This window comes from Serinus canaria (assembly GCF_022539315.1).
Source record: "Serinus canaria isolate serCan28SL12 chromosome 7 unlocalized genomic scaffold, serCan2020 HiC_scaffold_29, whole genome shotgun sequence".
NCBI classification, from domain to species: Eukaryota; Metazoa; Chordata; class Aves; order Passeriformes; family Fringillidae; genus Serinus; species Serinus canaria.
Window position 1 is genome coordinate 2,891,765 of NW_026108147.1, and position 15,694 is coordinate 2,907,458.

The following is a 15,694-nucleotide window of genomic DNA, read 5'->3' on the forward strand; positions in this document are numbered from 1 at the left end:
ATTTAGGAATTAATGTCTGCCCTGCAGTCTCATTCCTTGTTTGCATAGAACCTGACTTGTCACAGAATTTATGTGATTTTATTCAGGAATCCCATTGCCTCCCCTGTTTTTAATGATATCTGGGAGCAAGGAAAGTGTAATTGCAGGAACACCTTGAAAATGGAGGAGAGGGCAGGAAGCTGCAAGAGGCAGGCAGGATGCAACAGCTGCTTTTGCCCTAAAAGTGGAGAGAAGCTAAGTCTTTACAAAAGTTACCTTTTTTAGGGATTCCTTTCCTCAGCCAATGCTGCTGGGTGGGAAGGTCAGGAGGAAGCAAAGAGCAGCACTAACATGGTGGCCACATTTGTCATCTCCTCTGGAGGGACCACCCCAGCCACTCCAGGCTGTGGAAGGAATCTTGGATTTCCTGGCACCCAAAGTTTTGATTGGTTTTTTCAACAATTTCTTTGGTAAATTGATGTGAAGGATCAAAGAGCATTTGCCTTTCCAGCAAAAGTGAATTGCATTTCAGAGTCAGCCTCCCTGTGCATGCCAAGTAAGGGGAAGGAAGCAAAATCATCAGGGACAGAGCTGCAGAAAATAAAAATATTGGGCAAAGAGCTGCAGGGAGGGGTGGTCCTGCTTAGGAGACCATGGGATTTGTCAGGTAAATGAATCCACAAACACCAGAGGTTTATGTCCAGAAAGGAGGCAGAGGAGTTCTTTTATTTTATTCAAATAAAGGGAGAGGCCATGGGGCATTTCCCCTGGGGTCTCTCCAATTTTTGGAGCAAGCAGCCTCCTTTTTATCCCAATTTCCCAGCCACATTTCCCTCTCTCTTTCCCCATTGGCTGAGGTACTTGAGAGGTTCAGACTTCCTGAAATGCCTGATACCTAAGATTTCCCTCTAATGTATAAGCTTCCTTTTTAATTTTTAATTCTTATGGATTTTTCCCCAGTGTTTTTTTTATCCTTCAATCTCCAATTTCATTTATCAGCAAACCTCATTTGTTTGTAAAGGCAAATATCTTTTTCCATTCATCAATCAGTGGAATCCTTCCCCTTGCTTCTTTTATCTCTCAGTGCTGGTTTTATCTATGACTTGTGATTCAGTATTATTTTTAATGCTGATTCCTCTTCTCCATTGTTTTTAACCCTAGACTCTTCCTCCTTCCAAAGTTACTGTATGAGATTAAACTGAGAGGTCTGAGGTTTGTCAGGACTATTTCTGCTCCCTGACCCCACATGTCCTTAGTTCTCAGCATCTTTGCACTCTTTTCCCTCTATTTCCACTATTTGCTCTATTTCCACTCCCCTGTTTTGCCCAGAGCACTAAAGCTTCCCTGGCAGGCTCCAGGTCACAGAGAGAGTGAAATTGCTTTTCTGTGGGGGTGGAATTGAGGAAACTCCCACTTTATCAGCACATTGTTTGTAGAAATTTTTTTCAAGGTTTACTTTGCCCTCTAACAAAAATCAACAGGAATTGTGCCTCCTAAAAGTTTGACTGTTCCTCTAAAATTTAGTTTTCTGATAGAAATACTTTGACTTCCAGGGAGAAGTGTTATGGGGCCCACACCAGAGGGCTTAAATACCCTGGTGCTGTTACCATTTAATTGCTCTGTGATTTGGTTTCCAATTACCAAATTACTCATTTGCATTTACCTTTGGCACAGACACCACCGAGGCCGTGATTAAATGATGAAATTATGAAAAAAAACTGAAATGAAACCTGCTGCCCTGTTTGCTTTGTTCCATTTTCTTGTTCCTGAGGGCTCTGGGCTCCTGGTGATGCAGTGAGTGGGAGCCCCTCAATGTTCTCTCTCTCTTTCTTTTCCAGGATCTTTTGAATTTTGACGATCCTTTGAATATTGAGGCTGCAGAGCATCATTTGCGTGACAAGGTGAGTCAGTGGTTTATTTAAGGCAGGCTGTTCCTAAACAAGCACGCATTCTGTACTCAGCACTTCCCAGCCAGTCCTTTTAGAGTGCTGGAGCTGCTGCTCGAGGTAGTTGAGTGACTCATTGTATCAGCAGCCAGTTATTCAAACAAAAAGGGGAAAGCAAACTCTGGGAAGGCAAACTGCACCCAGCAGAGTTAGTCACCATGTGCTCAGGCTGTGGGCCATAATGTGGTCACAGCCCCAAAATAGATGATCTTTCCCTTCTTGTGTCTGAGATTTCCCTGAAGTTGTGCCTGAGCTGTGCAGCAAGCTGATGGTGAGCTGGTTTGGCATGGTGACGTGGGAGATCTGTGAGAAGATCTCCTCTCTCTCTGTCTCTTTCCAAAGGCAGCTCTTTTACTCAGAGCTATTCCATATTGCACGTGTTTATAAAGCCAGGAGAAATCTGGGCAAGTAGAAAGAACAGGAGTGGAGAGTTCTGTTTTCTTTTTACTGATCCTAATTTTCATGTGTGTATTATGGACTGGGCAAAGCAGAACATAGCCTGGTGAACATATGGGATGTACTGCTCACCTCTGAGCAAAAGTGCCAATTTCTCCTTTGTATCCATCTCCAGAATTCCATCATGTCATGGATGGTTTCCTCAAGCACACAGAACTCACACCTAGTCTGTTCAAGACATCTTGTTCTAATTAAACTCTTCTGACACTTTTGTTGAAGTTAAACTTTAAGATTGCAGAAAGTTCCCAGGTAAGCAAGTGTTGATTTCAAGAGTTCATTGGAAGTACATTCAGGCAGTGCACCTAATTTAGCTCATTTTTTCAAGAGGAAATACCAGGATTGCAGGTTCATCTTTCCAGCTATTTTTTGATTAATGAGATCTTGTAGCTATTCTGGTATTCATCCATGTTTGCAGAGCTGAGATGAGAACATACAGCAAAGCTGGAAAAAATTATCTGCAAACCTCCTCTGGAGGAGAGGGGTCTCTGTGGAATCACAGAATGGTTTGGGTTGGAAGGAACCTTAAAGCTCATCCCATTCCACCCCCTGGGTGGTTCAAATTGCTGTCCTGCACCTCTCAACCCCACTGAGAGATTGGAAATCTTGGGAATCCTCAGAAAGGAAAATGCTGCCTGATTTAAAAGACACACCTCCCTCAAAACCAGAAGTGAGCCCTCAAAAATAGGTACTGCTACACTAATTAACTAATTACATGGAAGTTGTTTGAAGAAGTGAAAAGGAAATTGAGTGGTTTTTTGACAGTCTTCTAAATCACAATTTTTTGGGGAAAAGACATTTTTATTTATTAAACTCCTAGCGATCTCATAAGCATCTCTAAAATTCATATTATGCCATTTTAATTTTCTTTTTTGAGCTTCTCTGAATTAATGTATGTGTTCTATAGCACCAGGTAGAGGTGGATTTTCTGTAGTGTGTTTTGTGGTGACATCAAAAAAACCCAATGATGCCTTTGTGGGGAGAATAAATAATGCAAGGGAGAGAAAAAGCTGCACTTGCAGCCTGAGTTGTTTTGGTTCCCTGTGGCAGAGATGTCATATTTTACACAAAGACTTTGTTGTGGAGTCAGACTGCTGGGAGAAAGAAATATTTGCAATGCCCAATAGGATTAATATGGGAATGCTAATTAGTTTTCTTTTCTCTGAGACTCGTTTACATTTTTAATAGGATTATACAGATAGTGTATATGTAATAAATGTGCAGTGTCTGTATGGACAGATGTGCAGATCCATCCATACAGAAACAGCTCTGCACACAAACATCTGTGTGCAGGGGAGTCCTGGGAGTGTGGGGTGTGTCACAGCCAAAAACTGCACCCAGGGCTGTCCCCTGTGCTTCTCCCAGGGTGGGTGGCTCAGAATTTTACTGATGTCCCTTCCAGGCTGAGCCTGGCCTTGCCTGTGCTTATTGAGAGCTGAGGCTGGGCTTTGGTCAGCTCCAGGTCATCCCAAATGACTCCTGCCTTGCAGATGCTGGAAAAATCCCATCAGAGGTAGCAAATTGTTCTTGGGAAGCAGCTGTGCTGGGAGTGTTTGTGTTAGATCAGGCTGGAAGGGGCTGGTGTGATCCCTTCCTCTCCATTCTTGCATTCAATCTGAGCATGTTTGGAAAAGCAGCCTTGCTCTGAGGTGTAAAATGATACAAAATTCAGAGCTCAGGTTCCATCAGTTGATTGTTTTATTAACCTGTCCTACCTGAGATGTGTGTTAGTGCAGCTTCAGCTTCCAACCCTGCATGACTTCCTTTAGCTCCAGGAGGGAGCTGCCACTTCCTGCACTTGTTCCTTTGCAGCTCCCTTCAGTCGGTGAGCATCAAGTCACTTCTGCAAATTATTTTTAAAAAGAAATATGTTTGTTTATGCAGCTTTACTGATTCTACAGTTCTCCCCCACACACCTTGCTAGGCGCCAGTGATTTTTTGGCAGGCTGTACAACAAATTTGGGCAACATCTGTTTTCCCAAATGCTGGACATCCCTGGTGCCCACATTGCTCTGCAGTTGAGTCAGTCACTGGGAGATAAGCAAGCATCCTCTGCTGGTGTAGAGCTCAATAAATCAGAATAAAAAGATGATAAAAAGATGATTGATATGCCTATGTAAACTAAGCAAGGAGTTGCCCAGCATTGTCTTCTCCCAGTGATACAATCTCAGCAGTTTGGTGGTTGATTTCTTGCTGAGTTTAAAGAAGCTCTTACTAATTAATGAGCTTGGAGCACTCTGCATTTAGCACAGGAGTCACTCTGTCAGGAGTTACAGATAGCCAGAGCCATCAATTATCAATCACTTCCATGGATTCTAAAGCAGTGAGCAAGTGTTTAAGTTTTAATGACTACTCACTTAAAAATGATGTGAGCTAAAAACTGTAGGGTTTTATACAGCAGACATAGAGCTTGACTGATTGCTCTGTGGCAGCCAGGTAGGCTGAACACTGAAATAATGGGGATATTTTGGAAGATCCAAGCTCTTCCAGAGTGGAAAACCAAGTGAGCTTTGTGCTTCAGGACTTGGTATTCCTCATCCAGAGGTGCTGTGGGTGTGATTTGTTACCTGAAATCTAGGAAACGCTTTCTGTGGTGTCCAAAAAACTTTTCAAAGCCATTTGTACAACACACAACAGAAGATTCATTGCAAGCTTAGTGTGCCTTAAAATAGAAATGTTTTTCCAAGTGTTCCTTAGATTTCTTTCTCACCTAGGCCTGCTTAGTCAAAAACCCTAATACATTGTCCTATTTAATTACATTTACTCTGTGTTTGGTGCAATTCATGCAAACTTCTGTCATCCTGCAGATTAGCAAACACTCTGTTATTTTTCCTCCCTGTGATCAGGAGCTGTTTGAGCAGTAGGAGAAGCTGAGCTCCATCTCCCTGTGCTGTTTTCCTGCCCAATGTTTCCATCTCAGTGCAGCCCATCAGCCAGCACTCAGTGCTCTGTGCTGTATCCTGGTGAAAGCCTCAGGTAGATTGAACCTGGCAGGGAGTTTTTCTTCCTCCTTGTGAAAATCCAGCTTATGCCATTTACCTGCAGCTCTGAAGTGCCAGAGCTGAGAAATCTAATGGGAAGAGGTGTTTGTTTGCCAAGAACCCACTTCAAACGCGGTTTTTAGCTCATTCAGTGAGCCCTGATTTTATTTGCATCCTCTTTGGAAAGCAGCATTTAACACTCAATTATTTTGCATAGGTTTGTGTGAAGGAGTTTGGCTCTGCATTGACTTCTGCAATTCTTTTTTTAATTTTTAAATTTTAATTAATTGTTTCTCTGGGTGATAAAAGTTTTTATTTCAGGGTTATTTCTGTGGAGATGGATTTATGAAGTTCATGGTGTTACAGAACCTGAAGCTGCCTCTTAAGGTTTCCTCTCAGTGCTGTAATTGCCCTCCACAGCCTCAGTTCTATAGGAAACTTGGCTTAAAACACCCAGTCCACCCTCTCAGTTGCCTGTGGTCCTTGGAGGTTGTTCTGGTGACTCTTGTGGGGTGAATTTTTCCTGGAGTTACCTGAGGACTGTCATGGTGTCCTCACAGTGAGAGCACTGCTCTCACTCCAGTAGAAATCCCATTGGTCATCAGGAGCAGTTGCTGAGTACAGATCTCACTGGAGAATTTTTATAACATCTCATAATTGTAGGCAGTTTTTTAGAGTCCTTAAACACCAAACAGTTCAGAATTTTTACAGAAGAGTCTTAATTGCTCAAGCATTGCCCAGAGTTGTGGCTGCCCATCCCTGGAAGTGTCCAAGCAGGTTGGATGAGGCCTGGGATGGTGGAAGGTGTCCAGCCCGTGGCAGGGGTGGAATGGGATGAACTTCCAACCCAAACCAGTGTGGAATTCTGTGAAACCCTGGGACAGCTGGGCAAGAACCAGCAGCACCTGACAAAGTGTCAGAGCTGGGGACAGAGATTTCCTGAGAGCAGGTGAGCCATGGCAAGAGAAGGTTTTCAGCAAGTCAGTAATGAAAGTAAGCAATAAATACAGATTTTCTGTAGAGGATCTCCAGGCATCCCTCTGGAAACACACTGAGTTAAATTTCCTGCCAGAATTTCCACTTGCATCCAAAGCTGTCCTTGCCCAGCTCAGCCTCCTCAGTTCTGGAGCCACCAGGAAGCAGCAGCAGGTTGGGATTGTAAAACTTGTTTAGCCAAGAGTGATTTCCTCCCCCTTGCTTTGTTGGTTTTTTTAAAATCAGACACTTAGGTCTGGCCTGGGAAGCACATCTCCAAGTGGAAAGGGATTCCTGTCCTTGTGCCCACCTCCCAATTTATCAACCCCAGTCTGAGAGCCTGGTGCTTTCTTCTCTGAGTTATACACAGGAGCTGGCAGATTTGGGATCTTTTATCTCTGCTGAAGTTTGCAGTAATTTTGTTCTCTCACTGCTGATGCCTTTAGACAGCTAAAGAGTCCCAGAGCTCTCTGCCTCTGTGTCATTTCAGATCTGATCCTCCTAAAGACTCCTCCAAAATCATGTCCTGGCCATCTGTGCTTTCATCCTCCTGGCTTTTTATTTCTGTGCTCATACACAATAAGGGCATAATTACATTTGGATTTAAGCCTTCCTTCAAATTCCATTTTTCTCCATAGCTGAAGAGAAGCATTTGAAACTAAATAATGCCTTCAGATTTGGATTCTGTTTTATCTCATCATTGATCATGTTGAAGTTAGTTTTGTTCTGTTAATGTAATTTCCTATCTCAGGAGATCAGTCTGTTTGAAATGCTCTTGGATACATCTGAATGAAAAGCATGCTATAAATGCCAGTGTGCCACAGGATCCTCTAAGCAGGCAAACTAACACAAAAATAAAATCAACTTGGAAGTTTGGGGAACAAAATACTCATTATCTGTATTTCTTCCTTACATCTTCTGGTTTTAAGTAATTTATTTAAGTGATCTTACAGGAGCTTCTTTGTTTCTCTGTTGTACCTGCCCTGTGTTTATCATTTTTATGTCAAAGGTATATTTGAATATTTAGCTCCTGCAGGATTCTTCCTGTTCAGAAGATATCAGGTCTTTTCCTTGCCACTTCCTTACCTCCAAACTGCTTAGATTCTGTGGTTTATTCCAGTTTATTTTTGGCTTAATTCCTTGAGGCTTAAATCTGTCTAGGAATTATGACTATTACCCACTGATCTGTAGTAATTGTTTGACAATTTGGGTGCAAAACAGCTTGTTTGGATAGCAGTCACCAAAATTGTCCAAGATTCTCTAAAAGACATTTTTATATAAAACACTTAGAGAATATAAAGTATAATAAACAAGATTTCCTGGACTGTGGATGCTGCATCCTGTCACTGTGCATTTCAGAGATGTTATTTGTGGTAAAAAGCATTAGAAATAGCTCTAAACAGGCATTTTATTTTCCAGCTAATTGTGGATAATCTGTGTTCTGTGGTGGGTAGTGGTCCCTGAAGAAAGGGAAAATTGAAATGCTTTAGGTTTGCAAAGTATTCAAAGCACAGGGGTGGCTCAAAAGTCCAATACCTCCATGACCCAAGCTGATCTCATGTTTCTGTCTGAATGTTTCTGTATTGGATTGCAGCCAGGGAATGCACTCCAAGGGGTTTTCATTTCTCTAAAGCCTTCACTAAGGAATTTTTAAGAAATAATGCTCATTTAATTCATTCACTCATTATTTTTAGCCCAGTTCTCTTTGTCAGGCTCTTCACCCTTGCCAGTGGTTTCCCATCACAGCCAGCTGGAATTTTTCTCCAAACATTGCCCTGTAAAGTTCTGTATTCAAACAGTGACAGTGATACATGAAGGGTTCTCATAATTACTCTTCCCATTTTTTAAGCTCAAATGTCAGAAGTGTAGTGATGACTCAAGGCAGCTGGAAAATTTTGCTTTAGAACAGAGAAAATACTTCAAAAACATTTACTTGAATGTAGCCTTTGAAAGTATTTTATTATTATTGTGTTTGAGCTGGTGCTGGGTGTGCAAGGTGCTCATAAGGCATGAACAGATTGAGCTGGATTATTTTTGAAGGGTTAAAAAAAACCAAAGTATCAAAGTTTGACCTCTTGAACGTGGCATAAAGGAGTGGGAAATTAGCAATAAAGAACATTTTCTGGAATTTATTTCTGGCACTGTGCTGGTGCTTGCCTGGGTTGGGGCTGCATTCATTTTGACAAAGTGACAGGAGGAGAGGGGATTGGTTCCAGCTGCCAAGTGAGGTGTTGTCAGGGAGTGGGGCTTTTCCATGGACTCCTGCCTGTGTTGGCAGACTTGAAAGGAACCTGTGTGAAAATTCAGCTTGTCATCATGTCCTGCCTGCCTTGTCATCAGTGTGAATAATTCACTAACAAAAGCTACCAAGCCAGAAGAGTTTTTTTTTTCCCCTGCTGTCTTGAAAGATCTTTATTTCAGTAGTAAAACATTTAGCATGTAAGCTCCAAATTGATTTCTGTGTGAGTCACAGGGGTGGGGTGGTTTGGAAGGAACCCTCCAGACCATCCAGTGCCACCTCTTGCCATGGGACACCCTCCTCTATCCCAGGATGCTCCAAACCCTGCCCAGCCTGGCCTTGGACACTTGCAGGGATGGGGCAGCCAAGTTCATTTTGGCAGATTTTGTCTTAGCACTGGGAAAAAAAAAAAACCTCAGCCTTTGTACAAGTTCTGCAGGAAGAATTTACCAGCCCTGTGTGTTCAGAGCCCTTTAATCCAGCATCCCCTCACCTGGCAGTGTCAGAAGGATCATGCTGATCACAAGACCCCTCCTGTGATGAGGTAGAGCTCTTGGTCATCACTCTGTGTGCTTGCATTGCAGAGATTTTATCCTGCAGGATTGGGCAATTTCTTTTATTGTGTTTTATTTAGCTGCATTCATTGTGTTTTATTGTATTTTATTTAGCTGCATCAACAGAAACAAATATCACTGGTGCTGCTGTTGGGGTGTGTGCTCCCCAGCATGAAATGTGAGCTCAGGGAGCTGGGGCTCTCAGATTCCTGCACCATCTAACCCTGCTGGACTGTTAACATAACCCTCAACTCCAAACCAGCCCTTCTAACTCCCCCAGGCCTTCCAGGGCTTGGTGCAGAAAACAACAGCTGCTTTGGATTCTTCAGTAGCACTGAGCATGTGAACCCTTGGGCTGAAATCCCTCTGGAAAAAGAAATGGGGATTTCATTTAATAGGGGAGAGAGTAAACCAGGTCTGGGTGAATTTGGAATATTCTGGTTTTTGTATTCTCTGAAAATTCACAGATGTCAGTTTAAATATCTAGGTAACACTGAAAGATTTAACAGGTGGCAAAAAAGATGATCCTTTGGTTTAAGAGTCTTATCAGGAATGAAAGTTGATGTTTTACCACTGAAAATTTGAGGGTTTTTTTCTTCATTGGCTGCAGGCAAGCCAAGCTTTTCACCTTATCCTGATTTTCCTTGTAGTGTTCAGTAGTCATTGTTAGTGATTTCATTTTGATATCTTTTGTTATAAACTGAAAAACAGGTTTAAACAAAAATAGGTGGCTGTTTTATTTTCAGTATCATGAAGTGGTTAATGTTGGTTTACTCCAGAATTGGTAGGCTTGACACTTATTTTTGTGTGAATAGAATAAGATCTGATGTCCACAAATTGCAGTGCTGGGCAAGCAAACTAAATTTCAAGGATGGAGAGCTGTTGTGGTGCTTGGAACTTTGCTGATGAGAATTGGAGTGCTGTGGAGAGGGAAATGATTCACCCAGGGGAGGACAATGGAGCAGTGGGAGGCTGGGCATTCATTTGGATCATCTTAGCCCTGGATTAACAGCCTGACATTTAAATTGCATTCTGTTCCTTATCCTCTCCTTGCATGTCTCAGCCTTGCTGTGGTGTTCCTGCACAGCCAGCCTCTCTCACCTGGTTTATCTGTGCTTTATCAGGATCGCTTTGGAAGGAATAAATCCAGACCACTGTGCTCTGCTGTGCTGCCCTTTGTACTCACAGGTGCCAAAGGTTCCCATTGCCCAGATAAGCTAAAATGCACAAGGGAAGAAGCAACCAGTTTTTTCATCTTGACATTCTACTTTTTATTCTTTTAATCTACCTGCAAAAGAAATTCTTTTCTCTGTCAGAACTGAGGTTGGCCTGTGGCTTGAATCAGTGCTGGGCTGCACTCAAAGCTGACACTCATCCCAGGGCTTTTCTCTGGTACCTCTTGGAAACTTCAGCCCTCCAGCCTTGTGATAAAGAGAGTAAAGAATGTTTGGTAAGGAGCTCAGTGCAGATCCAAGCTCTTTGTCATGACAGTGTCACAGCTGGGTGGACAAGCCACCCTCTCCTGGGAAGCCTCTGGCACTGCCTGACCCTGACAAAAAGAGGGTTTTCAAACCATTCTCCTTGTGCTGCTCAGGGGAGAGTTGCTCTTCATGGCTGAGTGGCCACTCATCCATGATCTCTTTCCTGTGTTCACCTGGCAGTGCCAGCTGTAATTCCTGGGCTGAAGGGAAATTTTCTCTCATGTGGGATTAAAGTCTGTGGCCATCTTTTCCAAAATAGAAGCAAAAGCTGTCATCAGGGTGCTAATATCCTGAACAAGGCATTGTAGTACAGATAGCTGCTGAAAGAGGTGGAAAGGAAAAGAAAGTTTATGCCTTAGCATTAGAAGCAGTCAATTTAATGTGATTAATGCCAATTATTTTGAGTGGGGAGAGATTCAGAACTACAGGGCACTTCAGGTTTAAAGTAAATTTTTGATGAAATTTTCCTAGACTGTAGAAATGTAATTGCCATGGGGAAGGAGGGGAATTCCTCCATGTATTATAAACTAAACACTGTGCTCTTGAACAGACTGAGTACAAGATAATAGCAATTAGGTGTAGAACAGAAGGACTTCTGAGGAGCTGAGGGTCAAGGAGATAACTGAGTTGACAAGCTTGATGTTTTTCTCCTCCATTCCCCAAGACTAAAAACTGTTTTTAACAAAATGTTCTTGTGTTTGGTGCATCACTGTGCTGTGGACAGATGTGTCAATTCAGTGCCACTGTTGCTTTTAAAGCTTTTCTGTTTTCTATCCTTTCACATTTCTGATGAAAGTTGGAGTCTGTCAGTCTGATAGTCTTGTAACAGCAGCAGAATAATTTGAAGAAATATAAAATTATGGATAATGATGAAAGTAAGGAGCCTCTGGAAAACTTGGCAAGGCAGCTGTCAGGTTCCATGAAAACAATCTTGCATTTGAATGGAATGCAAGTTAAAGGACGTGCTAGAAACATTTCTTTGTTCTCTTGCTTGTGACCAGCAGAACCAAGTGAAATGATTCTGAATCACTTTAGAGGGGGTGTTTGCTCTTTAGCTGTAGCTTTCCATCCTTGAGACACTTCCAGCAGAGTCACCTTGGGGATGGCAGTGATTCTGTTGCTGATCATGGCCCTCTGAGCTCAGGTTCATTCCCCCAGTGCCCCTTCAGCTGCTCTGTCCTGGAGCTGCACTGAAGTGAGCCTTTGGCAATTGCTTTGATTTGCAGTGTTTGCTTTTGGCAGAGGAACAAGGCTCATGCAGTGATGGCACCCATCTGTCCCTCATGCCAGCCTCCCCATCAGTCCCTGGAGCTTTTAAACACACACATGGGTTCCCATCAGGTCTGACAGAGCAGCACAGTCTTTCCATCCAGTTCTGAACTGTCACCAAAGCTGGCAGCAGCAGCAGGGAGGGGCTGGGCTGGGAGGGAGCCCCAGGACAGCTCCAGGTGGGCTCTGGGCACAGCCAGCTCAGAGCAGAGCCCAGGCTTTGCTCTGTCCTCAGCTGCTGCTCAGGCTGAGCTGGTGCAGAGTGCCAGGGAGTGCTGCTGAGAGGCTGCAGATCTGGGAGCACTCACACTGTGCTGTCTGTACATTCTGAAGCCTTTTCTTGCCTGTCCTAGACATTCTCTGGCTGCAGGAACTCCAGACTCCTGCACACTAAGTGAGGCTTTATTTTGGTCAAGAGCCCTCCCCACAAGCCACTCAAACACCACAGGGTGTTCCTTTGCTTCCTACTGATCACAAGAGCTGCAGGTTTTAACTTGCTGTTGTCTTTCTTCCTCTTCCCTATTTAGCCACATTGGAAGTAATTAGTGGCCACACTGCTGCATCTATAAATTTTTAGGGGATTTTGTGCAACTCTGATTTTTTTCATTTTCATTGCTGCTGGCTCTCACTCCCAACACTGGAGCAAGATAATGCTGTTAAAATTGCTGAAGAAGGAATTGAGGTCAAGGCTTTGAAGTGCTGCTTCTTCATTGTGAATTATTAATTCTCTTGGCATACAGAAAGAGTGACATTGTAAAATTCATTGTAAAATAGTGGACTTTGTCACACTGGCTGCTCTGCTTGCCTGCATTCTGCTCTGCTTTTCATAACATCTCCTTGGATTACCTCTTAGCATTTTTAGTTGCTTTCAGTTCATCTTCAGACTGGATTTCTCATTTTCAGCTCCTTCACACGATTTTGGAGTTACTCTGATGTGAAGTTTGGGAGGTCACAGTCTTTGCTAGTGAGAAATTACAGTGAAAAAAGGGAAGTTCCTGAGAGTTTATGGTGAGATCCAAGGCTGTGTCAGAAAACAGTTTGGGGTGATACAGCTACTTCTGTACCCATAGAAACTGTAAAAAAGTACTGGTTTAAACCAGGAACTTCTCAGGCTTTTGATTTCTGCTCTGGGTCTAAGAATGTAGGATGCAAATTAAAGTTTTCATTTGCAGCCCTTTCAGTGTCAGACTTTGTCAGAAACTCTTGTTGATGGCTCTTAGTTCAGGGAAGGGTACAGAGCAGAAGGGCTGTTCATCCAGGTCATGACAGGGGCATCAACAGAGCTGGCTCTCACCAGGCTGGCTTTGCCAGGACCTCATTTTTTATGTTGTTTGCATTGTTGAATATTTGAGTTAGTGCTGTTGCTTAAATTAGCACAGTCTCATCCTTGCTGTGTTTGGTTCTCTAGGCTGGGATCTCTCTGTCCTTGGTCTAGCATGAGGTTTTCCATTTAATCCCATCCCCTGGTTTAAATTGATAGCCCTGCACCAGCCCTTGACATCCTGAAATTTCTCTTCCTATTTCCAGATATTAGTGAGAACACTGCTTTTTATTTATAACATACAAAACTGCAGTGATGAAAGTGTGATGATGCTTTTAACCTTCTTCAGGTGAAACAAGAAACTTCGATTTATTCCTGGCTGCTGAATCAAGTATCTCTTCCCAGATTTCTTCTAGAGGGGTTATGAAACACTGAAGAATTCTTTTAATTAAATGCACCCACAAGGTGTATCTGAAGAGCTGAAGTAGATCTTTACCTTTGGCTAACCTCAGCTTTCCAAGCTTTTACCACACTGGAAAAGAATGTAGTCCCAAAAGGCTTTCAAGCTTGATGTGGTTTTTCTGGAAACTGTTTAACTTCTGTTGTGGGGTTTTTATTACTCTCTGATTACAGCTTAATGGCTTATTAAGAACAACAGTTCCATCCCAGTCCAAAAACATCTTTTCATAACAATTTTCCCTGTGAGTCATTGCATTTATTTATCTCCATATTTATTGCAGTAAATCCTTCACTTCCTCTGCTCCCCCAAGCACCCTGTTTGGTGTTTGTTGCTCTCACTGAAACCCTGGCAGCCATGGCAGAATACATCTTTGTTTTTCTGCAGCATTTCTGCATTTACAGAGCAGCACTGGGGTTTTTCTTGGATTGCCTCCCTATTTTATGTTCTGTGTCCTTGTAACAGCCTTTGAAAGGTTTTCCCAGCAGCACAAAGTGCATTAAATGGCATGTGCAAATGAGCAACAGCACAGCTGCTAATTGTGCTAACAGATGTAAATAGGAAAACCATTACTTTTCTAATGCTGCAGGTATTTATAGCAGCCATTCCCCATCTTCCATAACTCTGATTATGGATGGAGCCTCTCTCAGGTTCAGCAAAGTTGATTAAGCTTTTGCAGATGGGTTGATTTGCTGAGGTAATGGGGAAGAAATGCAGATGTTTTAAAGCTTTTGTTTCAGATGCTTCAGGCAGCTGAGTGGCTTAAAAGGAAAGTTTTTGCTTTGCATCCTTTGGCTTTTGAAAGGGAACATATGGCAGGGCTGTTCCCAGGGACTCTGAGCTCTTGGAGCCTCACCTGCCCTGTCAGGTTGGTTTGAACATCATCTGCCTGGGGCAGAGCAGGACTTGCAGAACCCTCTGACCAGAGCCAGGCAGCTCCCATTTCCTCTGGCCTTGTGATTCATCCATCAGATCCTGCATCCCAGGGACAGAGGCTCTCTTGGGAATGAGGGCCATCCTCCTGGCTGGAAGTGTGGTTGCAGCTCCCAGGAGGCTGACCTCAGTGGAATTGGGATAATTCAGGTGATTTTCCTGCAGGGCTTTTGTGAAACCCTTTGATCACAGCCTGGGCCAGCCCTGGAGGAGCAGAGGAGGCTCCTGACCTCAGGCCCTGAGGCACCAGCAGCCTCTGCTCCCTGGGGTCATTCCCACTTTCTCTGTTTCAGCAGCACAGCTGAAATGTGAAATGGCAATAAGAGACCTGTGGCAGTCTGGGCAAATCCCAGGGACTCTCCAGGCCTCCCTCTCCACCCAGCCCCGTGGGGGGTTTGGACTCACATTGTATCTGATCCAGGCTCTCTTCATCTGCCTCAATTCCCTTCCCTTTGCACAATCAGGATTCAGGTGTATTTATCTAATCCATGGCCTGTTCTCCTCTAGGAACTTCAGAGAGTCTTTCTCTCCCTTTATCTTTCTCCAGTGGCACACAGCAGAAAATTTGTGGCAGCATGAGGGAAATGGTTCCTGCTTAAGATGTGAAATCTCAAACAAATGTGCAAATGTGTTCAGTGTGTCAATGAATTGCTGTGTCTGTGGAAGGTACCTGCAGCCTCTCTCTGTGCAGGCAGGTCAGTGCTTCCCACACCTATTCTGTAACCTGCCTCTGTGTGCAGATAATTTTAAAAAATAGTCCAAACCTTAGTGTTTCTCTTCTCCCTCACAGTGCTGCTTTTTTCCAAATAGCTACAGTGGTGTGTTCTGGCTTTGGTTGGTTTTTTTTCCCCTGCAGTAAAAAATTTCCCTTTTTTTTCCCCCTTAGGACTTGGCTACTAAGAAATCTGCTAAAGCATTTGCTCATCCTTTTGCAAAATGACAATAGCTTGGTGTCTAGGAGAATTTTAAAATCTGAAGTTGGGATCACAGAATTTTAAAATCACAGTTGGGATCCATGGAAATGGATGTGGCTTTGGCTGCCCCTGCTCAGCAGAGAGTTCCTGGGAGATATCTTTGTGTAGGTTTTCCACCCCCCACTCTTCTCTTTCTTCAGAGAACTAAAATTTAATTACAGAGCTTGGAAAACTCTTCCCATTGTGTAGAGA

At 43.3% G+C, this 15,694-nt stretch overlaps 1 protein-coding gene across 3 annotated transcripts in view; it reads left to right on the forward strand.

The window, feature by feature from the left end:
• Positions 1-15,694, forward strand: part of UBE2F (ubiquitin conjugating enzyme E2 F (putative)) — a 337,630-nt gene that overhangs the window by 315,425 nt on the left and 6,511 nt on the right. For all 3 annotated transcript variants that reach the window (XM_050987611.1, XM_050987610.1, XM_009088193.4), the window contains one exon: positions 1,818-1,880. In XM_050987611.1, coding sequence (XP_050843568.1) covers positions 1,818-1,880 — 63 coding nt within the window. The remainder of the gene's footprint in view (positions 1-1,817; positions 1,881-15,694) is intronic.